The sequence below is a fragment of the Electrona antarctica genome (genome assembly GCF_951216825.1).
Source record: "Electrona antarctica genome assembly, chromosome: 7".
Classification (NCBI taxonomy): Eukaryota; Metazoa; Chordata; class Actinopteri; order Myctophiformes; family Myctophidae; genus Electrona; species Electrona antarctica.
This window is the reverse complement of record NC_136812.1, coordinates 20,191,040-20,215,358: the sequence shown is the minus strand read 5'-3', so window position 1 is coordinate 20,215,358 and position 24,319 is coordinate 20,191,040. Positions and strand designations below refer to the sequence as shown.

General features: G+C 42.1%; 1 protein-coding gene across 1 annotated transcript in view; it reads left to right on the top strand.

Moving 5' to 3' along the window:
- insrb (insulin receptor b) overlaps nucleotides 1-24,319 on the top strand; it is a 118,173-nt gene that overhangs the window by 92,517 nt on the left and 1,337 nt on the right. Inside the window, exons 10-23 of the mRNA XM_079506355.1 lie at nucleotides 1,058-1,225; nucleotides 1,782-1,980; nucleotides 7,963-8,098; nucleotides 8,868-9,021; nucleotides 10,303-10,451; nucleotides 12,807-12,963; nucleotides 13,408-13,504; nucleotides 13,680-13,747; nucleotides 14,132-14,361; nucleotides 14,602-14,712; nucleotides 14,963-15,125; nucleotides 15,560-15,689; nucleotides 16,117-16,251; nucleotides 16,588-24,319. The exon at nucleotides 16,588-24,319 is cut by the window's right edge and continues 1,337 nt beyond it. Of these exons, the coding sequence (XP_079362481.1) occupies nucleotides 1,058-1,225; nucleotides 1,782-1,980; nucleotides 7,963-8,098; nucleotides 8,868-9,021; nucleotides 10,303-10,451; nucleotides 12,807-12,963; nucleotides 13,408-13,504; nucleotides 13,680-13,747; nucleotides 14,132-14,361; nucleotides 14,602-14,712; nucleotides 14,963-15,125; nucleotides 15,560-15,689; nucleotides 16,117-16,251; nucleotides 16,588-16,939 (2,249 nt within the window). The 3' untranslated portion in view covers nucleotides 16,940-24,319. The remainder of the gene's footprint in view (nucleotides 1-1,057; nucleotides 1,226-1,781; nucleotides 1,981-7,962; nucleotides 8,099-8,867; nucleotides 9,022-10,302; nucleotides 10,452-12,806; nucleotides 12,964-13,407; nucleotides 13,505-13,679; nucleotides 13,748-14,131; nucleotides 14,362-14,601; nucleotides 14,713-14,962; nucleotides 15,126-15,559; nucleotides 15,690-16,116; nucleotides 16,252-16,587) is intronic.

Below are 24,319 nucleotides of genomic sequence, written 5' to 3'. Positions count from 1 at the left end.
TATGTGCAATTTTGCAGCCAATCTTATCTAAATCCACTTACAAGTGCTTGTGTACGGTATGAATTTGTGTATATATAAATATACACAGTACTTACCCTTCGAGCAGCCGGTTATGCAATACTTGTTGAACCTGTTGTTAGAGTACCCACAGTGTGGTACCCGTTACCTCGGTTATAAACAGGCATTGGCCTACTCGGGAACAATGCATGTTAGGAATGCATGCACATCAGGATTTGCAGATTTATGGAGAACAGCCGACCAGAGCAACGTCCCGACCCGAGCAACATCCCCTCCCCACGCACGCACGCACGCACGCACACACACACACACACACACACACACACAGTCACACACACACACACACAGTCACACACACACACAGTCACACACACACACAGTCACACACACACACACACACACACACACACACACACACACACACACACTTGCTCTCACCTGCTTTCAGTAGGTGTTAATTTCAAGGCTTGGATTTTAATGTGAGTATGTGTCTTTCATAATCCACCTGCATAACACTCTTGGTGTGTTATCATGGAAGACCAACCAAAACCAAATGTGTAACTCGTTCAGTTATCACTGTATTCAAAATCATGTTTTCCAAAGCCAAGTGTTATATTGCACGCACGCACACACACACACGCACACGCACACACACACACACACACACACACACACACACACACACACACACACACACACACACACACACAGTCTACGATGATATGATATTGATGACTTCAGGCATCTCCATATATGAGCATAAAAGGGACACAGATATCCATTAAATGCCCAATTGCCTATACAGTATGTGGGCATATCAGTCGGTCCGTTTGACTTCTCTCTGTTTGAAGTTGGATCGGTCAGATTGTTCTAGACATTATGCGAAGGACAAGCGCGCGCGCACACACACGCACGCAGAGATTTTGTGGAATTTATAGTTATGCGCATGACATTTCTTTGTTTTTTATGAATTTTTAAAAGGTACCACGTTGCTGGAGTTAAGTTTGGAATGTGCCTCTCTTCCTGTCTCTTCCCTCAGAGCCCTCGGTGCCTCTAGACCCCATCTCCTCCTCCAACTCTTCCTCTCAGATCATCCTCAAGTGGAAGCCGCCCAACAACCCCAACGGCAACATCACCCACTACCGGGTCATCTGTCGGAGGCAGCCCGAGGACAGTGACCTGTACAAGTTTGACTACTGCCTGCAAGGTTAGCTGCCTTGCTCGGGGACACTCAAGTAACCATGTACTTATTTACTGTATACTTAACCTTTAAAGGACCAGAGGCTGACTCAACAAATGCCTTCAAAAATTTTCAGAAATAGATGTACAAGCTCGTTGCACTAACTTATTTGAATATGTCCATTTTTCAATATTTTCTATAATATCTACTCCACTACATCTCAGAGGCAAATATTGTACTGTTACTCCACTACAATTATTGTTAGATCAGCTATCTTTGAATACATTTGGCAAATTCAGAAAAAAATTAGTACTTACTTTGGTACTGTAAGTATATTTTGATGCCAAGACTTTTGTACTTTTAATCAAGTCAATTCTGAATACAGTGCTTTTGCTTGTACCAGAGTATTCCTACATTGTGGTATTGGTACTTTTACCTGCAGTAAAGAACATTATTTTCACTGAATGCCTGGGTCGTGGGTCTCACTGACCTGTTTTGTGTTTCTCTCTCTCTCTCTCTCTCTCTCTCTCTCTCTCTCTCCTCCTTCACTTCAAACCTCTACTCTCCAACATGCCTATACCAGGTATGAAGCTGCCGTCTCGTACCCCCACCCACCTCGGCAGCGAGGATGAGCAAAAGTGGAACCAGACCGACGAGCCCACCTCGGGAGCAAGGTGCTGCGCCTGCCCCAAGACGGATGCCCAGCTCAAGAAGGAGCAGGAGGAGACGGAGTACCGCAAGACCTTTGAGAACTACCTCCACAACGAGGTCTTTGAGATCAGGTGCGTGGCATGACCGCCGGCTGAATGTTACAAGCCAGGTTTGAGCAGGTTCCATTTGCTAGGAGGGGGATCCATGCCTCTGATCATTCATTGAATCATTGTTATGGCCGGTGCAATACATGCATTTCTTTTTGGGAGCTTGTAGATCGGCTATTTTCACTGTTTGTCGTACAAAGGGCTTAACGTAAGCCCTATATGTACATAGAGCTCAAGTGGTTAAGAAAATGTCGCCCTCTGTGTTGTATTTTTGTTTTTTTTACAAATCGAATCCTGGGTTTGACTGATGTACGGTATGTACTGTAGGGAGGCCAAATCGGGTAGGAGTCAACAGGTGTGTTGGGACAAGCTCAAACCTGCACGGCCTTATATAATGTATGTGTATATAACAACATGCAGTATACTGCATGTAGGGTTGGGGTCAGCTAAGTTTTAATTCTGTCAATATGGGGTGTGTTTTTTTCTTGCATTCAAGAAACTGGAATCTTCTACTGTAGATCATTCGTGATCATTCTTTTAAGAAAATGAGAATGCAGCCTCTATAACTAGTTCTGCTTTCAATTTGCTCTTCTGAATTTATTGAATTGTAAGAGAATATGTCCACTATAGAATAAATAAGTAAGCTGTGTCAGAGGACACCCTTTAGATTGTGTTGATTTGCTTCAGTATAATGATTGACATGAGGGAGCTTGACATGACTAATGCTAATTGCACAACTGTTAAAGAACTTGTAAGCACCGTGTTTGACGATGTTTAAACCTATTGTTAGATTAATCCAACAATCGGGTTGATTCACAGCTCTACTAAGTCAGTTGTGAAATGCTTAATCTTCAGTAATTCACTAATTGACCCTGGAGGGGAATTTTCCTTGAGTATTAACTTCCAATATCTTGTTTACTAGGTCCTGTCTTTGTCTTGATTAGTCCAGGTTTGTAAATAGCACAATAGCAGTGTAGTTATTATGGCTACGCATGGGAAATATGAGAAACGTTGTTTCTCCTGGTTTGATACCGGAGGCTCTTCTGGCAGGTGGAAGAGCAGGCAGAGCTGGCTGATAGACACGCTGGTGAATGACGAGGCCTGGGGCTAGCACACACACACACACACACACACACACACACACACACATACGGATATACACACACATCATGTTGATGTTCACACGGGCTGGTTGAGGTTGTTTAATGTTCTTAATACATCAACATGGCACATGAAAATAGGCTGACATGAGCTGAAACAATAGCACTATACATGTCAGAAATATTCTCACAGAAACCTTTTGACACAGTTCCCCAAGCTGAAGCTGTTTGTAAATAACAGCCCAGAGACAACACAGAGAACATTCCCTGTTTGGCATAGCAACATAAAACGCCCAATGGGAGGACTGTATTTGTTTATTTAAATATATACTTTTGTATCATAACTATGAACCAATAGAATGTTTGTGAGAGGGCTGACAGCAAATGGATTGGGCACAATGCCCAAGTTTTGCCCTTAAATCATCCACTGTAAATATATAAATCATTCTCCCCATGCCAGTGATTTTCAGTTTTTCCATTACCTTTTAAGTAGTCACAGAATATCTATTGCCACGACGATCTGTTCAATAGTTAGGGTCCATTGATGACGATCTGTTCAATAGTTAGGGTCCATTGAAAATAGCATGCTGGCCAATGCTGAAGAGGGCAGACACAGAAACCGAGATAAAGGCGTTTCTAAAAGTGCAGTAACTATGGAGCGGATAACAGCAATCGGAGTGATTTCCTGGTTTCAATGAGACGTAAATGGTGAATCATAGGTTAGCGGAGAGCGCCATCTAGCGTAAAACACACAAAAGTCGTCTTTGGCAGTAGATGAGTTACAGTAATAAACAGGGTTGCATGTCCTTCAGTTAGTCTATTATCTATATAAAAATTATACTAGTCCATAACCGGCAATGTGTGCACCCATGTACAGACTTGGGAGAGTCTCCACAGCTCTCCTGCACAGAGGAGAGCTGCTAATTTGATCCTGGTGGCTGTGTCTGACAAGCCGGTCATTTATGACCTGATGTTGAGTCGTTCGTTACCAGTCATGATAAGTTCATGTTTATGTTGTTTGAGCTAAGCTATTCGTGCTAATAACACGTTCATTCAAACGTTGCACAGGCCAATGAACACTGGGAGCGAGCGCTATGGACATGATATCCAAATGAAAAAGTACCAGATCTGCAAACTCAAAACATGCTTGTGCATTATTTTTATTTTTTTATCCCATGATATTTGTAACCCATTTGTTCCACCCCTGGGCACTACACTCCCTCTGTCAGCCCCGACTAGGGATGGAGCTCGTTAAGGTTTTATTGATAACGATCACCCTATCAAGCAGGCTTATTGAGCCGGGTCCTTATCGAGCCCACTATCGAGCATTTGCTATTATTTTGTGGAAAGAACAGAACCTTATTTTTATTGGCCAGTTGTGAGAGTTTGTATGCCAATAAACAGTTCTAAGGTGTATATACACACACACACACACACACACACACACACACACACACACACACACACACACACACACACAAAACAAAATATGCATATTATATATATATATGCTTATTATATTTTAATAATCTTCTCTTTATTTTAACCAACCAAGACATCCCTTTGCACTACATTTTACTATAGGCCTTATACAGTACCTTTCTAACAGACAGAGGGAACTGTTCATTGTGTACCGTCACTTTAAAAGTGAAATGTATACATCATCGTACGGCGGTGTCGCGCACCAAAAATAGCCAATCTACAAGCTCACAACGCGTCTGGTTGCATCGCGTTGTGAGCTTTTAGCTCTGCCTTTTCGGCAACAATAGACTGAGAAGTTGCACATTGAATACGTCACGTATTATGTGAGACTTTTCAATCGATTTGCGGGAGATACAGTATTATAACTATGGCAGGGAGATTTGAGTTTCCCAAACGTATTATTATGAATTGGATTAATAATTTATGGCAACGTCTTACCGTGCTTGCCTTGGGCAGCAAGCACGGTAAGCACAACATGCGTTGGGTGGAAGAGCAGGATGTTTGTTCCGCTGCAGCAGCTGAGGCTCCCGTGTTGTTTCGACTCGGTGCAGACATGCAAGGGTATCGCATTTGGGTTTAATACAATGCATTATGGACAGAAGTCTATGCATTGTCGAAATGCTCCCTTTCGTGCATGCAACAACTGTGGTAGGCTAGAGACCAGGATTACTGCATGTTTTTTGTGAGGGCACCTGTCCTAGGCCTAGGGGACACGGGGAGAACATGCAAACTCCACACAGAAAGGCCCTTTTGCCAACCCCACCTAGGGTATGGGCACTGATGACGCGGATAGGAGAACAGGCCCACAGCGTCCCCAGCGGGCATCGAACCCAGGACCTTCTAGCTGTGCATCTGATACTTTTGATGCTTTTGCGTGAAGTAGCTCATGCACAGAGATGGGAGGTTTCTGCCCGACGACAACAAGAGTTACTGTTGTGCTTTCCCAGCCCCGACACCTTACCTTATTATGTGGTGCCAAAGCGAGGTCACAGTGAGGTCCCCTCCCGCTTAATGAGCGCAGGGTGAACAGGCTGGTGTGCAGGGTAAAGCCCCCGTGGCTGTTTGTGACAGAGGAACAGGAACACTGTGCTCTGCCTCTGATCAGCAGGGCTCTGCACGGAGCCCTCTTCTCTTCCATCCAGCCAGATTGGATCACCTCTTGTTTGTCCCAGCCGTCATGATGTGCGTGTCCCGCAGGGGCGCCGTGCCAACCCTGCGACCCGTGTGTGTGTGTGTGTGTGTGTGTGTGTGTGTGTGTGTGTGTGTGTGGTGGTGGTGGTGGTGGAGGGGGGGTCGGGGGGCTGTTTTTGTGCTTGGACAGTCTAGTGGGGGGGCTGAGAGTGGTAGAACACACACACACACACACACACACACACACACACATCCTCCTCTCTCCCAGGAGAGCGATTACTGTGCTCATTATCATCCATGCCAGTCTGGGGTGCAGTCATGCAGACTGCCGCCCCTCCATTTAGGCTTGCGTACGTACACACACACACACACACACACACACACATGCACGCGCGATCCCATACTTTAGTGTAAGACAGATCACTACATTGCGGTAAACTGAACGAGGAACTCGTGCTTCCCTTTTATGCTCCTTCACACAGATATTTTTTTGATGTTTCTCTACCTTGCATGCCGTGCGTTAAATCCTCCCCTATCTGCTCTCTCTGCAACTTTACTGCTCCACACCCCTGGCTGCAACAGCAAAGTCTTCTCACTCTTTTATTGTCATACCAACCTGGGAGGTGCCTCTGTGTTATTAACCAGTGCATTCTACACTGAGAAGCTCTATTGTAGCAGTTTTGTTATCGCTCAGAGAGGGCAGTAGTTGTTGTGGGAAAGGAACCTCTTTACTGTTCCCCTGGACTGGGTGATATGGACAAAATATTATGTCAACAATATTCGTGACCACGATATTGCGACAATAATTTTTTATGAATAAAAATAATCTTAATAGCCGATCTACAGTCAAGCTCACATGTCTGTTTGCTTTCTTTTCAAAATCGTTGTTTTTTTTAAATGTTCAATCACAGTCTTTCGGTCTCAGGGGCAGGCAAATAATGAAAGGACTGTGCTGCTGAACACCCTACGCCCCTCCCAGACAAAATACAAATTCTCCCCAATGCAATGCATTTTGAGCATGTAAATAAGCTATTTTGGAGAAAAGAAATGTTATCTTATTTTGCAAAGCATAAAATACGTGATTAAAACCAGGTAAAGACAACACTTATGCCATATCACGATATCCCAAATCCCAGACGATATCTAGTCTCATATCAAGATATGGATACAATATCAATATACAGTATAGCCCAGCCCTACTGTCCTTGCCAGCTGTAAGGATTTAAGCTGCCTCCACCCAAGATGATGCATTCACTTCATAACTTGACCTACTCTTGTACAAAGGTGTGCTGTGTCAACTGAAGTCACTTGGTCAGTTACCATGCCGATGGTCTTGGGCTCATGACCGCTTGGCACCTAGTGAATTCCACTTGTGGTTGGTGGTTGACACCACCCAGTGGTGAGTGTTGGGAACTGCATGTTAGGGCAGTTGAAAGGCAGTGACAACATTATGTGAGTAATCCAACATGGCCCCATGCTGTAAAGGTTAGTGTGAGCAAAGGTTCCCACTGGCTTTCTCTTAGCCTTGTAACGGCACTTCTGTCTGTCTGCTCAATCCATACTGTCAGTGCACTTCTTACCTTTTTGCCTCTCATGTCGCAAAACACTATTTTATAAAGAGATTTGATGGAAGCTAAACTATTATACGGTACATCCTGCATGGCAGTGGTGTAAAGTAAATAAGTACATTTACTCAAGTACTGTACTTGCATGTAATTTTGAGGTATTTCTTTTTACTTTACTGGAGTATTAACAATTTTCAGTACTTTTACCTTTACTCCACTACAAAAACTTTAGTTACTAGTTACCTTGTTAGTAACTTTATTTAGTTACTTACATACATTATCCAATTCATGCCTATATACATACATACATACATACATACATACATACATACATACATACATACATACATACATACATACATACATACATACATACATACATACATACATACATATTTCAGCCATTTGAAAATAGCTGCGACACATTGTGAGCTTGTACATCTGCTATTGGCAAAATAGTTTTATACATTTGAAAACTACTTTCTACTGTTGGCACTTTAAGTAAATTTTAATGCCAACTTTTGTACTTTTACCCAAGTAAATGTATTATTATACTTGGGTAAAAGGGTACTTTACTTTTACTTGAAGTTAAAAGATTTGAGTACTTTTTCCACCACTTCTGCATTGATATATAATATAATAAGACATGTAATCATCAACAGAAACCCTGGGAAATCCTTATATGGTTCTGATATGGTTGATGTTTTATTTATCCTCTGTCTCTGCAGACCATCCCGGCGGCGACGCTCAGTGGGCGTGGCCAATGCCACGCAGACCCTGCCCAATTTCCTGACCATTCCTCCCGGTCTGCCCAGCGCCTCCACCACCCCTACACCGGCAGAGGAGGAGGAGGAGGGATCCAAGGTTTCGCACCCTTTATTTATTCTATTGTCAATTATTGTTCTCATTGAAAATATGGAAAATAAAAATATATATGTATACTGTATATTTAAAGGTTCTGGTAAGTGATATTTCTATGTTCAAGTAAGCCTTAAATAGTTTGTCCAGTAACTGAGAGAACTCTACAAGATACAGCATAAACGAGGGAAATTGGAAGTGATGAAACATAACAATTAGCAAACAAAATTGGACCCAGAACAATTTTTTTTCTCTCCTTGGATGAAACGGGTTTGCCACCTGGACATTTATTTTCTATTTTCTATTCACTAAAGAGCTGGAGATATGCGGAGACTGAACGAGTGTTCAGTACTATTACTATCAGAATATAGAGATTTCGCGAAACTAAATATCTTTTCTTTTTAAACGAAAGTTATGGTCTGGAAAGTTTTGAAAGCTTCTCTCGAAACAAATTGTCACTGCAAAGTGCACGACTGTGGACCATTACAGTTTGATCCATTATCATGAAATATTTTAACCATACACACTAGTGTCGCTATTCTGGGGCCCCCAGAAGGTGAGAATAAGAGATCTACAAGTTCACAAAGCGTCGCATTGTGAGCTTAATGATTGACTATTTTCAGACATTTAGTGTAAGGCAAAAACTGAAGAGAGCTCTTGGGAACACTGATCAACTAGTACACAAAACGAGTATATAGGGTTTAAGTGATTTAATATCCATTTCTAACGGTAGCTTTGTTTGGACCACCTTGTCATGACTCCTTTGTGGGTTTAGGTGGAGCTGAAGGTGTTCCTCAAGGAGTCCACGGTCATCTCCAACTTGCAGCACTTCACCAGCTATAAGATCGAGATCCTGGCCTGCAACGATCCTGTTGACATCAACCGCTGCAGCATGGCCACCTACGTCAGTGCTCGTACCATGCCTGAAGGTACAGTACAGTAGGACACGCTGTTGGGTGGAAACCTCTTACTGTATGTCTAAAACGGCTAATTGTCAAGAAATGGAAGAAAGAAGCTGTGTTGCTATGGATGGTTATTATTTAGTTACAGGCTCTTGTTAATACTTGTCATTGGTTGAATATTTATAAAACCCTTAGACAGACTTAGGACTCACAGTTAGGTCTGGGGACGACCTAGAGAGAGATTTAACCAAACAATTAGCTCACAGCACTATTTTTTTGCTTCTTTTGTGTGACTACTGTGTCACATGCGTTGTGGACTTGTGGAAAAACAAAATGTATATTAAGAAAGAATATATATATTGTATGATATATTATACACAGGCGAAATGTGCATAGGGTTGGTGGGTTATGTATACCAAAAAATCCAAATGACAAAGGATTTTTGTCATTTCCATTTTCCAATAGTAAATATTACGTGCCCTGCCCTCAGAGGCGGTTATTTGCGCTACGTACATTGCAGCCCATTCTGTAATCTGTAGTTGATTTTTTTCCCCCAATAGTAAAAGTTGGTTTGAGGGGGCTCCCGACGGCCGGGCGTCGCTTCCTCCTCCCGTCAGTGACGTGGCCACCTCCTGTCACTGACGGGCAGAGGAAATGACGTCCGGCCGTCGGGAGCCCCCTCAAACCCGTCGGCGTGTATAAAACATAACAACAACACACCACCAGCCTGGACATGATGAATATATTTATAAACACAAGATGTTGGGACAAAACTTCATATTTACCCTGCTCTGTAACCAACAAAAGTGTGTTCTTACGTCCACCATTTCAGTGAGGAATTGCTTTTGTGAAAGTTTTCTTTCAAATTCTGCACTGCAGCACACGTGATGCTGCTGATGAGCTTGTAGTTAAATATTTGGCCAAAGTAACGTATAGAACCCTGCCAGAACCGTGCCAAAAAGGTACAAATTACCCTACAAATAACTGATTTTTGCATGTACAAGACCAGCACATGCACATGTATGGGCCCCTTTGATCAGAAAACCCATGGCTAATAAAGCCTATTTTCGAGTACTTTTTCCACCACTTCTGCAAAGTGTGTGTGTGTGTGTGTGTGTGTGTGTGTGTGTGTGTGTGTGTGTGTGTGTGTGTGTGTGTGTGTGTGTGTGTGTGTGTGTGTGTGTGTGTGTGTGTGTGTGTGTGTGTGTGTGTGTGTGTGTGTGTGTGTGTGTGTGTGTGTGTGTACTGTATATATAAATTGTTGCACCCATCCTAATGACGGTCTATGTGCTCTCCTGTGCCGTACAGAAAAGGCTGACGATATCCCGGGGCCTGTGACTCACGAGATGCTCCCAGATGAGCCCAACTCTGTGATCATCAAGTGGCAGGCGCCTCGCTCCCCCAATGGCCTCATCATCCTCTATGAGCTGTTCTACCGGAAGGTTGGCGAAACGGAGGTCAGTATGCCAGACGCACTGCTTCTCAGTGGGGGTGGGGGGGGGTAATCAACAAACGCGATTTACAGCTTTTACAGTATATATACATTTTTGATTTGTGTGATTAATCACCCTACAGAAAGAGCAAATTGCCAATCTACAAGTTCACAACGTGTCGCAATTTGGTGAGAAAATCGAATTGTGAATTATTTCCCCATAATCCATATTTTTACTAAAATCGATTAAATTGATTTGTTTGATATAATGTTGTACCACTAAAAGAGAGCAAGGAATGCTCACACAGAATGGAGGTAAAGGATGCAAGTGCAGAGGACAGTAAATGTAACTGAGTATGCACTTTTAGAGAAGTTAAGTCCTGTTCCCTTGTTTAGATGGAAGCACAAAGGAAATATTTGTTTAGTAACATGCTCCCAGTGTTTATGCTGGTATTGTCTGCTGTATGTGCGCGTGTGCGGTTGTTGTTTACTCGCTGTGAATGTGAGCACTCGTTTCTCATTGCTATTCATTGCTGCACCGCCTGACCCTAGGAGCCAGCAGCAGCTCTGTTACCATAGCGACAGAGCCAGGAAGGAAGAGTAGGATGCAGTGGCAAGGATGGCCTGGCGTCTCGGATGACACCGCCAGTGCAACTGCACTGCACTGAAATCACACTGCTCTGCTTACTTACTCACAGATCCATCCTAAAGCCTAGACCGGTGCTTCTCAAACCTTTTCATGTCAAGGACACCTCAGATCAATATGTATTTGACCGCGGACCCCCAAATGTTTTAAAAATATATACAGGGTTCCCACGGTTTCCTGGAAATATTTTGAAATTAGAAAATACATTTTCCAGTCCTTTTTCCAGGAAAGCTTTTGGAATTTGATAAATGTATCAATTTATCATTGTTTTTGGCTATTGATTTTGTTAAAAAAAACTTTTTCCAAAACATATAACATTAAACAAAATATGTAACATACAGTAAGTCGTTATTCGCCAAACGGGCAGCGTGATTGCAGCCTAATGTGTACCAGTATGTGACAAAAATAACAGATCTACAAACTTACAATGTGCTGCAGCGTGATCCTATGCCCTAGGAGAGGTGGTGTAGCAAAACATTTGGCACAAATAGAATTATAGCATTCTATATTTGATGCTTTATTGTTGCTACACTGCCTTTGGCCATGTTTTTGGGCATTGCACATAGGAGTAAGACACTCATTATTGCGCTGAATGATTAATTGTAAAACTGTGTGGGAACCCTGTTTATAGCACAGATCGACAAGTGTTAGACTTGTAGATCTGTGATATACAGGTATATATTTAAAACATCATGGCAGCCAAGTATATGAGATTTTTTGTTTGTTTAGAGTAATTATGACGTAAACCGTTTGCCAGCCAAGTCTATGGACTTTGAGGATATTACAATGTCTAGACTCAGCATCTTTAGGGAGCACGTTAGAGCCTATGGACTTTAATGTGTGTTTAGAGCACTTTAGAGCCAGCCAAATCTATGGATTTGAATTTTACGTAAAACGTCATGTGGCCGATATAAATACAGTATGAGCTTTGAGGGTGCGTGTAAACACAAACATTAAATGCCTTTGATAATGAATGGCCAGTTTTACGTCATTGTCCCAACACAAACATTACATTCCATTGATAATGAATGGCCAGTTTTAAGTGTTTGTCCCAACACAAACATTAACTCCGAAATCCAGAGATTAATTTAAAAATCACACCCGTGTGAACTGAGTGGTGTAAGGTCTTATATAGCCTGTCTGACGTAATGAAATCATGTCTGACGTAATGAAATCACACCCGGGTGAACTGGGTGAACATAGCAACCATGCTCATTTTTTGAGCACAGACTAACAAAGCCAGTTGTAGGAGTGGTTTACACCACTCAATAATGAAATCACACCCGGGTGAACTGGGTGAACATAGCAACCATGCTCATTTTTTGAGCACAGACTAACAAAGCCAGTTGTAGGAGTGGTTTACACCACTCAAAAATGCACAGGTAGTCGGTGACGAGATCCCGAGATTTTATAAATTAGCCTGTGTATAAACCGCTAAAAAAGAAGATTCCAGAGAAACAGGATCCCTTTCTTTGAGTCCAAGACCTGTGCAGTTCATGTACATACTGTATCAATCAATCAATTCAACCTTAATTATTATATACTACATTTCATACAACAGGTGCAACCCAATGCACTCCACAGAAAAGAGGAATAAAAGGAATATAAAAGGATAATCACTTAAAATAAGTTATGCTAAAACCTCTGTAAAGTCGATGCTAAATTATGATGGATTTTAAAAATGTGATCTCCTCCAGTTTCACTCATGATGTATTTTAAAAATGTGATCTCCAGTTTCTCTCAAACTGTGTGTCGAGACCATCCTACATCAAGTCTGGCGGCACCAAGCTTCGACTGGTGCATCCTGGGAACTACAGCCTGAGGATCCGGGCCACCTCACTGGCAGGAAATGGCTCCTTCACGGACTTCACCTACTTCTTTATGCCCAACAGTAAGGCTGTCTTTAAACAATCTATCTCTACCATCATATGGCTTCTGATGAAACTTGATCAAGAGACAACATGGCCACTGTCTTAATCTAACTGGTATTGATAAGCGAACAGTACAGGTTATTATAAGATGTAGCAAGACGAGTGCAATTTTGTAAATTTTTTTAATGCAGAGGGAGAGAGAAAGAAGACATGTACACTGTGGAGAAAAGAAAAAGCCCAAGAGGCTTTCTGCAGATGATGTTAAAACCGTTGACCTATACGATGTGTACTTAACTGGTACCGATTTCAGCTATGGTGTTGCTACATAATTCACAGCCATTGATAATCTTTGGCCTATTCCTTTCTCCCCCCAATCGCATTTATCAGGCCTAGTCAACCAGCCACTATCATAAGAACCAGTGACTGATCAATGGCTGCTCTGTGCATGTGTGTGTGTGTTGCAGAAGACACCAGTGTGTTGAAGATTGTGATTGGTCCAGTCATCTGCATCATCTTGCTGCTCATTGTGGGAGCTTCAGTCTTCATGGTCTTTAAGAAGAAGTAAGACCTGATGTCATGTACATGCTTGCATTCACAGTAAAAAACCCTGTGTTCATTTAACTCTTAAGAATGTATAAATGTACGGTAACCAAATGGACCCATTAACACGTGCAGCCTGGTGAATTTTCAAATATTAATTCTGTGTGATGATAATTTCCACAACTTTCTTCTGTAGGCAAACAGAGGGCCCTACTGGACCTCTTATAGCCTCTTCCAACCCAGAGTACCTGAGTGCCAATGATGGTAAGTAATACACTTATACTATGCCACAGTGAATAAAGTACAGCAGTAAAACTGATAGAATTATAAAATATAATCCCACCACATTCATACCATTTTAGTAGGTGAACAAAAGGCATTGGATGGAGAAAATAACAGTTTTGGAACCCACTCAAGGACACTTTGAGACCCACTGGTGTAGCGTAGAAGAGTGTTTCCAATGAGTGAGCCAACATGCACAACAGCAGCACCCTGATTCTGTTTGACCAGAATGGAACGGAACATTAATTAGTATCAGCGGTCGGAAGTCGGAAGAGTTATTTCCAAAATGGCGTATGTGCAGAGCCTATTGCCGTCCTAAACTGTTGATGTCCACACAAGCATATTAATGTGTGTGTGTGTGTGTAGTCTATGTACCAGATGAATGGGAGGTGGGCAGAGAGAAGATCAACGTCCTCAGAGAGCTGGGTCAAGGCTCCTTCGGTATGGTCTACGAGGGCATCGCCAAGGACATCGTCAAGGGCGAACCGGACACACGCGTGGCCGTCAAAACGGTCAATGAATCTGCCAGCCTCAGAGAAAGGATAGAGTTCCTCAATGAAGCCTCCGTCATGAAAGCGTTCAGCTGTCATCACGTGGTATGATGATCCCTCATTCATGAATCTGTTCATGTTTAATCCCACATGCTTACTGGTTAACCTTTACCAGTCACTTGGGCAGTTGGATTATAGATAACTCACCAGTCTCAAAGACCAGCTGAAATGTTTTTTTTTTTCAAACTTTAAGAGTTCTTTATGTTCTAATCTCACAAACCACTGGATTCCAAATTTAGTACAACAGTGTAACTTCCTCGGTTATGATCTTGTTTGTTTGTGCAGGTGCGTCTTCTCGGTGTGGTGTCTAAAGGCCAGCCCACACTGGTTGTGATGGAACTCATGACCCATGGAGACTTGAAGAGCTACCTGCGATGTCTCAGACCAGACTCTGAGGTACATATATTCAGGGTTCCTATGAGGACTTGGACAGCATGAAAAATAAATGTAATATATTTGGCACAGACGGGGCTTTTTCAGTTATGTGCTCTGCCTAAGGATTGTGTTCTTAGCCCAAATTCTTCTGTAGTTACCTTACCAAGTGACTATGGCCTCAATGGGGGTAAATGTTCCATCCAAAGAATGCTCATGCCTCATGTACTGTAGGAGATTCCCATGCGTAACGAACTGTGAATGTGTGTCCCAGCACAATCCAACTGGTCGTCCTCCCCCGACGCTGAAGTTGATGATCCAGATGGCAGCAGAGATTGCAGACGGTATGGCATACCTCAACGCCAAGAAGTTTGTCCACAGAGACCTGGCAGCCAGGAACTGCATGGTGGCAGAGGACTTCACCGTCAAGATTGGAGGTGCTGTTGTTTTTTTGTTTCGTTTTAATTTTTGTTTTAGTTTTTCTGTTGTGATTTTGTGTAATCGTGTCAATGTAAACTTTAAATAAAGACAAAGTATCTCCCGAGTGGAATTGTAAGAGAGTGGCGACACGCTTTGATCTCGCCGCAAAGCGGGTGCCTATGGGCTATAGTTCCAAACATTGTAACTAAACCCATTGAGATAGAATGAGCACTTCCGCATGCCATTGTTGCAATGGGAGTCAACGCTAGTGTCGTCACTCTCATAATATTCCACTCAGGTTCTCTCGTAGCAGGTTTGAGCCAAATATTTTGAGCAGACAAATTGTTTATGCGCAAAAAGCTGTGTTCATACTGTAAGTATCACAGGACATTATTTGCAATTTCAAAATAGTGCAGACTTATCATCATAACCTTGCATCTCTGTCCCGTAGACTTTGGTATGACGCGAGACATCTATGAGACAGACTACTATCGTAAGGGAGGGAAGGGTCTGCTGCCGGTCAGGTGGATGGCCCCGGAGTCTCTGAAAGACGGAGTGTTCACCGCTCACTCTGACTGCTGGTATGTCACTGGAGCAGTCTGTCGCTTCAACAGCTACACCCAACATGCATTAATGTAGTCAAGTGTATTCCTTTAGACCTGCAGACCCAACTGGAAATGAGGGCTACAACTATCAATTATTATTTTCTTAGCGATTATTCTTTTGATTACTTCTTTGATTAATTGAACAATTTAGAAGTTTTCTTTTTTTATAATCAACTAAAATGTTTAACCGCTTATGCTCTGTTGTATACTTTGTTGTACAATGGCGCTCACAGCGTTGGAGCATGTTTTTTTTTAACGTTTTTGAAAACTAGATTATTTTATTATAACCGATTTAAATCTATTATTTCGATTAACCGTCGCACCCCTGCTGGATATAATGGTTTCATTTTTCGGTCGTGTTCTGTCCGTTCGGATTCTGACGTGTATGCACGCTCATGTCCAGGTCGTTTGGCGTGGTTCTCTGGGAGATCAGCACGCTAGCAGAGCAGCCCTACCAGGGTTTGTCCAATGAGCAAGTCCTCAAATTTGTCATGGACGGAGGCTTCCTGGACCGGCCAGACAGCTGCACTGAGAGGATGTGAGTAAACGATGGCACACTATCTCATATACAGTGCATTAACTCAGAGAACACCATCACTCCTTTGTATGTTGACTTTAAAGATGATGTGTAGAGGAGATGTTATGGGCTTAATTGAAGGGAAAATCTATTATGTTGATGCAAGTCAGATTTCTTTATGGGCAGAGTAGAGCACCTTTTTTATAGCTCTTTTTATATTCTTTTTATATTCTCTTATATTCTCATCCTGAGTCTCTCTCTCTCTCTCTCTCTTTATCTCTCTCTCTCTCTCCCTCTCTCTCGCTCTCTCTCTCTCTCTCTCTTTTCACATGACAAATTCCACTTGAACCCACCCAGGCACACCCTGATGCAGATGGTCTGGCACTACAACCCCAAGATGCGGCCGATGTTCCACGAGATAATCGAGATGCTGCGGGAGGACCTACACCCATCCTTCCAGGAGGTCTCCTTCTTCTACAGCGAGGAGAACAAGGTCCCCGAGACAGAGGACTTTGACCTGGACCTGGACAACATGGAGAGCATCCCCCTGGACCCCTCGTCATATTCCCAGAGGGAGGACCATAGCAGGGAGAACGGGCCCGGGGTGGCCCTCAGGGGGAACTATGAGGAGCATGTCCCCTACACACACATGAACGGTGGCAAGAAAAATGGCCGAATCTTATCGTTGCCCAGATCTAGCCCTTCCTAACATTTCCTGTTTCCTTAAATGAACTTGTTTAAAACGCCTGTTTCCTCACCCCCTACTCCACCTCCACCTTCATTCCCTTCTAGTCCATTTTTTCCTTTTATGATCCTCGGTCCTTCACTCATTTTCTAATTCATTTCATTCTATCATTCTTGCAGAAGCCCTTCAACACAGAAACCGATCTCAGGACTTTTTATTTACTTCCTCAAGCCAAGCACAGGCGAGTGAGAGGGATGCAAAACACACAGTGTATGTTAACACTTTTTTTAACATCACCTTGGACTTATCATATTATCTATTGTTTTGTTGTTGTTTTTTCACTATTGCCAAGTTTCCAGGACTGATTGCAATGGAAACAAAGAAAAAAGAAAAAAAAAAATCTGAACACGACAAACCTTAGACAACCAGATGGCTGCTTATGCTCAATCTCTCCTCGCCTCCTGTTAAAGATACTGATCTTTTTTCTTCTTTTTTTTTTTCAAAGTGATATCTTTTACTCAAAAATAGTGGCCTTTTTATACGTGGCCTATAAACAAAGAGAAGTGTCTATCCATGCTTGTACTTATTTCCTTTGAACAATGACTTTAATCAATCTGGAACTGTTTGGAACGGCGGGGCGACTCACAAAGACTCGATCCTAGAACAAAGAGGATATTTTCTTGTTTTTGTTTTCGTGTTTTGTGTTTAGTTTATTTTTTGTGTTTTTTTTTCAGTTCTGCAGAATTCCAAACTACACACAGATTCATTTTTTTTTTTTTGTGAAATAGTTTTAATTTATTTGCTTTTATTTTTATTTTCTCTCTTTCTCTATTTTTATTTCTGTGTCCTCACAATACGGCTGAAGGATATTTAACAGTTAAGAATTGGACAAAAGAGTTCCTCAGACTGACCAATAGCTGCTGCTTTGATATATTTTAGTGGGTGTAGAAATATATATATATAATATATATAGTATATATGGAATATTGGTATTTATGTATCAATATTTTATATATAATATATGAAATATTGATGTTTTTGTACATAGTTCATATTTGTAATATTTTTTCATCAGATGCTTTGCTGGTAAGATGTTGTTTTTTATCAGTTTTATTCTTTAGGGTTTTATTATTTTATTTTATTATTTCTAGCCCCACAAATCACACTAATCTACCGCCAGTGCTCTCTGTGTGTCTTAGGCAGGCCTTCTAGTACTCTGTCCAACTGGATGGGCTAAGGGAAAACACCCTAGAAATAGGCCTTCTTAAATCCTTCTCCCCTTGATAAGCTGTCATCAGCGGGAGTCAACGGGAGGCCTCTTTGCAGCAAACACACAAATACACACACTAACCAAAAAAAAAAAAAAGAGAAAGCTTTATAAAGGGGAATGAGGTCTTTCTAGGTTTGAAGTGCACCTGGTGTATGTTTGTCTCTGCTGTGTCTCTATGACATGCATGTGATCGAGTGGATTATCTGTCTTATGGGTCCGTTTGTTACCAGTGAGGTTAGAGAGTCTGTGAAGAGCTTGTCTGATTGTACTTTGTTGTTTTGGTTGAACAGTGGTGCTTAGTTGTCAGTGTTGTAGTTGCTGCTCGGGTTAGAGCAGGATGGGAAAATAAAGCCAAAGCTAGGATCAATGTGGGCTACCACTTTGAAGTTTAGCTACCCTACTGTACCAGCCACGCCCACTTGGGCAGATATTTATCCATTTTAACCCTGACATCCTAATTTTGGGCACGTCGTTTGTCAAATAGCAATCTACAAGCTCACAATTTAGGGGTTAAGTGGTTAACCAACCTGCAACGATCCCGTGACTTATATTACCAGTAAGATACTGACAGTGGGTGGTGACTATTGGTACGCATCCAGTCATGGTGGCCATGCAGCCACTGAAAATAGTCAATTTCCCATCCTGGTTCAAATTTGAGCTCCTTTCAGCTGATGTATGGCGAGTCCCTTGGTGGATAATAGGGACAGTAGTAGTATTCTTTTCTTAGCTGCCCTGAGATTGGATATAGTACACAAAGCAAAGGGAGATGAACTTCACACATTATGGCCATTGAACGCCACTGTTCTCATTCAATTACGTTTACCCGACCTCCACAAGCTCCTGCCCTGACCCTTCAACACCCACCCACATATTGCCGAATGGATTCCCATTGGCTGTCGAGTCCACTGCTCACAATCAAGTTGGTGGAATTTTCCACATTCTGTGGTCGAGGGCTGGAGAAGGATCCGGAAATTTTCCACACCACGTAGTCTAGAGAGGAGCTGTGTGTTTGTGAGAGAGAGAGATTTTTAATTCTATTATTCTCCCTGCTATCACATGTACTATCGCAGCTAGAACACAGTGTTTCACTTAGGCCTGACATTCCAGGATGTAGTTGGCACCCGTGTTTCCTCTCATCCCTCAGACTGTGCCCTCACCACACCCTTAAAAGCAGGAATTCATAATTTTCCATAAATCAGAATCTGTTTTGAATTAGTTTTTTACCAGTGTATAGGAATGAATGACACCATTACCTTTGCCCTCAAAGTTACAAGTAACAAAGATTCACCATTTCATTATTTGCCCCAAATGTTTTGCATAAAGACAGATCATTCGTTGGCTGTCACTGCATTCTAGGCAGCATTATTAGTCAGCTCAAAGGCAGTTTTACAACACATCATCCAGGACCACTACATATTTCTAGCAACATCCTCTCTCTCTCCCCATCTCTCTCTCACAGCTGTCTCAGCTAGCATCTGTTGTCTGTACAGACACACACGATGAGACTGTTGGGAGACAACCTACAGTCCCTGTTCTGAACACTAGGCCAATCTAGCCAATCAGCATTGAGCACTTCTAGTATAGCCAAAGTGTTGGTGGCTTACTGTCAGCAACATGTAACCCACTGAATTGGAGTCAGAGTGGAGAAGCTGTCTCCATCTTTTACCAGTGCCTTCGCAAACACAGAGCCACATCCAGGCTTGATATTGGCTAGTGCAACACACACACACACACACACACACACACATAGAGGCCTATGTGCTCTCCATTTTATGTAGTTGGATGAAAGACGGAAAGAAGTGGTAATTTAATACATATTGTGAAACCCATGTTTTGTTTTAAGGAACTATACTCTTTTCTAAAATGAGAGTAGCCTGTAGGGCAGCGCACCTCATTTAGGTCAGCGATAGATTAGATTGCCGAGTTCACTTGGTGCTTTAGTGATGACACTGTGGATTGGCCATCGTCTTGTGTTAAACACCATGTTGACACTCAGACGTGCCTAAAGTTGATATAATGATATAAGACTTAGATTTTAGCTGATCATTCAGAAGAGCTACAATCTTGTTTTTGTTTTGTACTTTGTAAATAATCTGTGGCATAGTATATGAAAACCTAAAAAGAAATTAGAAAAAAAATGATGCCCCTCAACTGTGTGTACAGGACCTCGACAACAGAAATATAGCAGAAATCGTGTCTTGACCTTTGATCTATGTTTCCTATCTCGTGGTGGTGTACACACATATGCAACAGATGGTGCCCATATCTTTGAAATGACCAGATATCTTATTTATTTTATTAAGATTAAGATACATTTGTCATTGTATAAGAACGCAGTTAGCTTTTTAGTCAAACATTTTCATGGTGTTCAGGGGTGGACTGATATTGAAAACCTAGTTTTATTATTGTACAGGCTGAGTAGCTATTGACAAGTGGAAGGAGTGCTAGTTAGTACGTATAGTTGTCTTTGTCTTTGTGTTTGGCCAGAGTCTACCTCAGTGCATATGGAGGAATTGGTCTAAAGAGCCTAAGTCATCCCCATCAATCAACCAATATCCCATCATTTCAAATATCACATGACGCTTTATCAAAATTGACTACCCCGTCGGGCGGGCTTTCCGATCCCCCAAGAATGATATAGGCGCAAAATGGCTGCCATGTGAATATGGTCAGTGCAGCACCAAAAACACTAAAGTCCTTTGCTCTGATATACAAATTTACCACACTCTTATTTTCTTGATCTTCTACTCCTGTCTATTCTCCCTGTGTCCCAGTGTGGAATGGCTTCTACGTTAGAGCAGGGACCCTGGCCAACAGCACTGCAGTATAGAAGCATGCACCTTTTAGAATTGGAGCACAGCCGTGAACATTTAGGAAGAGTTTTGATCCAATGATGCAACTTGCTTGTATACAAACTAATCAGTACAAAACAAAAAACAACAGTATTTTAAGCACAATCTCTCAAGCTGGTGTACCCCTGTCTGCTTAGATTTTTACCATTAGCACTTATTCAATAGTTGGGTAATAAATTGGGCAGGTCGGTCGCATTAAGACGAGGGGTAGGTCTGTGCTTTTGGAGTACTACAGAGACTTCAGCTGGAAAAAAGGTAGTGTAGTGCTACTTAGTCTTGTCAATCTTTTGTCCCTTGCCTGACCCTTAAACTGGTCCTTGCCATGACCATTATGGATTGTATGTCGTCATAGTGCTTCTGCTGGGGAATTTTGGCGAGGAGGAGGTAACCTTCAGCATGATTCAGATTAATTCAATACACATGTGATCACCCACATATGGCAGAGGGCAACTTAGTTAGTAGCTGTCCTGTACATTCATGTTTTAAAATCACATCTCAAGACCCATATTGTTATCTCGTCCATAGACATAGAAAGGTAGACGCCTCCTTCGGCTGTGGGGTGTCTGTATCTCACAGGGAGGGCAAGCTTCTGTGACACACGCGGAAGCTTGCCAAGTTTCCGCGTGAATCGCAGAAGGGGACGTTCGGTATGCCAATCAGAGGCAATAAACGTTTGTTTTCTCATGCCAATAAAGCTCCTTTGAATTGAATTGATAGTCCCGGAAAAGACGCGCTGTGATTGGCCACTATGGCCAGTGGCAACGTGCATTCCGCACTTCTGGCGCACTTCCGCCCTCGCGTCGCGATACAGGTCGCTCCAATGAACTGCAGCACAGGGCTTAAAGTTCTCAGTCCTGGGGACTGATTTCAGTCCTGAGGATTTCATAGGGGTCATTTAATGGCATCAGTGCAGATTTGCAAAAAACATTTTCAGTCTTGGGATTTTTTTCCGCTTTAAGCCCTGACTGCAGCAGCCAATGAGGCATCTAGATTTTTGTATCTATAATCTCATCTCTCGCAGCAACCCTCAGCTGATAGCCCTCGATACAGGATGCCCTATTCCTACCGGTCTCCTCAGTTCAAAAAAAGAAAACACTCAAAATATCAAAGCCTTTCCATGTTTCCTCCAGTCGTACTCGTTTGTTTTGTCGGTTCGTCTCTCTGTTCTGATGTTGTTTTCTGATTTTGTGTTTGTATGTAAATTTTTTCTACTGTGAATATTAAGAGATAACCTTTATTTTATATCAATGCCATGGATTGGGTCCGTAATGGCCGATGAGGACCCGGACATGTCTGGGCTGGTCAAATGTTTTTCAAGGGGAGGACCCCCTCCTCTGTCGAGGAGAGCTGGGCTGGGACAATCCTGTGTGCCATAAGAACTATGAAACGGAAATGAAATCTAGATTGTAACTTTCGTCTCAGGGAGGCGGCCTGATGCTTTGTGGTTGGAGGAGAAAGAAGATGTGGAGGAAGAAGAACTACCTACCTACCTTTTTATCTACTCATATGACCGAAGCGCAAGTTCTCAGCAACCTAGCAAAAGTTCATGGAGATATCGGCCCTACGGCATGTTTTCAACTACAAACACCCAAACTCTGATGAATTGGACCACACCCCCTTTCAAGATAACCCAGATCAGGAGTACTTCTTCTCACTCTGTGATTTGGTTTGGACTGCTCTCTAGTGGTTGGATGGGAGTGTTGCAGGTCAGAAGCGGCAAAGCAAACAGGGCCCCTGACCCAATGACCCATAGTGCCTTGCTCAGACTGACAGCCCTCCTGACCCCTCCCACCCAGTCCACTTCCGCCCCTCCCAGCAGAGCCATCACTGACTGGCATGTGTCTCCACCAATCACTAAAGAGGATTACCCAACTCCCAAAATTTCTTATTCAAATCCAATTACATGGGAGTTTTGATATATATATATTTTTTGTTGCATTTAATAGACAGGAGATGGGTTTTCTTTATTAGCTGCAGAGAAAAGCAAACATTCTAACTGCTTGGCTGGATAATACTGTAATTTGGGATTAAATTAAATTAATGATGTTCGTGTTTTTACCCTTCCACCCTCACCCCACCCCCACACTTTTTGACCTTGTGTCTTGACTTTGCTAAGCTCTGGCTTGCTATGTGCATGAAAAACAAACCATCTATACCACCTTGTTAATTTGACACAAATTGAGTTTTGCTTATCAGCAGCAATGCCCAAAAAAACACATGTGATGAAGTCCAGTTAACATCTAGTGATTGCATCACATGTGGGAGAACATTAGTTCCATTTGAAATGCATTCTGTTTTTTGTTTTGTTATTACAACAGATTGACGAGCTCCAAAAACTGTAAATATCGTCGGATATCACCCCCCAGAAAATGAAAGCACTTGACAGTGGGAAGTTTAGGATTGTTTTAGTTGAACTCTCTGTTGACCTAAGAAGTGGTTGACCGGAGCATGCTAGCAACACAGTGCAGGGTGAGAACAAACCATTTGTATGTATTATTGTATTGTTTCAAAGAAAAGAAAAAAGTATTACATTTTAGAGATGTTGATTTCTATTTTTTTCTTTTTTTTTCTTTTCTTTTTTTTAGCCAAAATAGGGAGGGCAAATACAATTACCTTTTCTGACTGTAAACTTTTACTACTCTTGTACATTATGAATTTAACATTGTTATCAATGTGTATATAACTTTTTCTAAATAAAATAAAAAAATAGATGGTTTTTTTGCTCATGACACTACCCCAAATGCACCCCACCCTCCACTATACACAAGGAAGCAGAGCTGAGTTCTATCAGTATACTCATATGAGCAGCACAATTCTGGTCTAAGGGCGTACCTGTGTAACCAGACCTATGTGGCCTGAAATGTTCACCATCTTTCCTGTTCGTAAAGCTGATGCATGTTCCGAATGTTGCCCGACGAGACGTCATGCATTTGAGACCACCCTGACACATATATTAAAGTAGCATGTCACCCCTGAAGCCTTTCCCCTAGGTCAAAAATATCACCTGTCGCAAAAGTATGAAATGGAAACTATCACTGTTTCTGACAAGCGGACAGTCTTTAGGTTTAGTTTGCAATGTTTAGTTTTTTTGCTGTTGTTGCTTTTTTTTTATGTGAAAAACTGGAAAAGACCACTGCACGTTCCTTTAGGGAGAAAACACGAGTGATGAAATCCTGAATAAGCTAAAAATAGTATATCTTTACTGATGGTTGCATATATATATATATATATATATATATATATATATATATATATATATACACATTCCAATCTAATATGGAG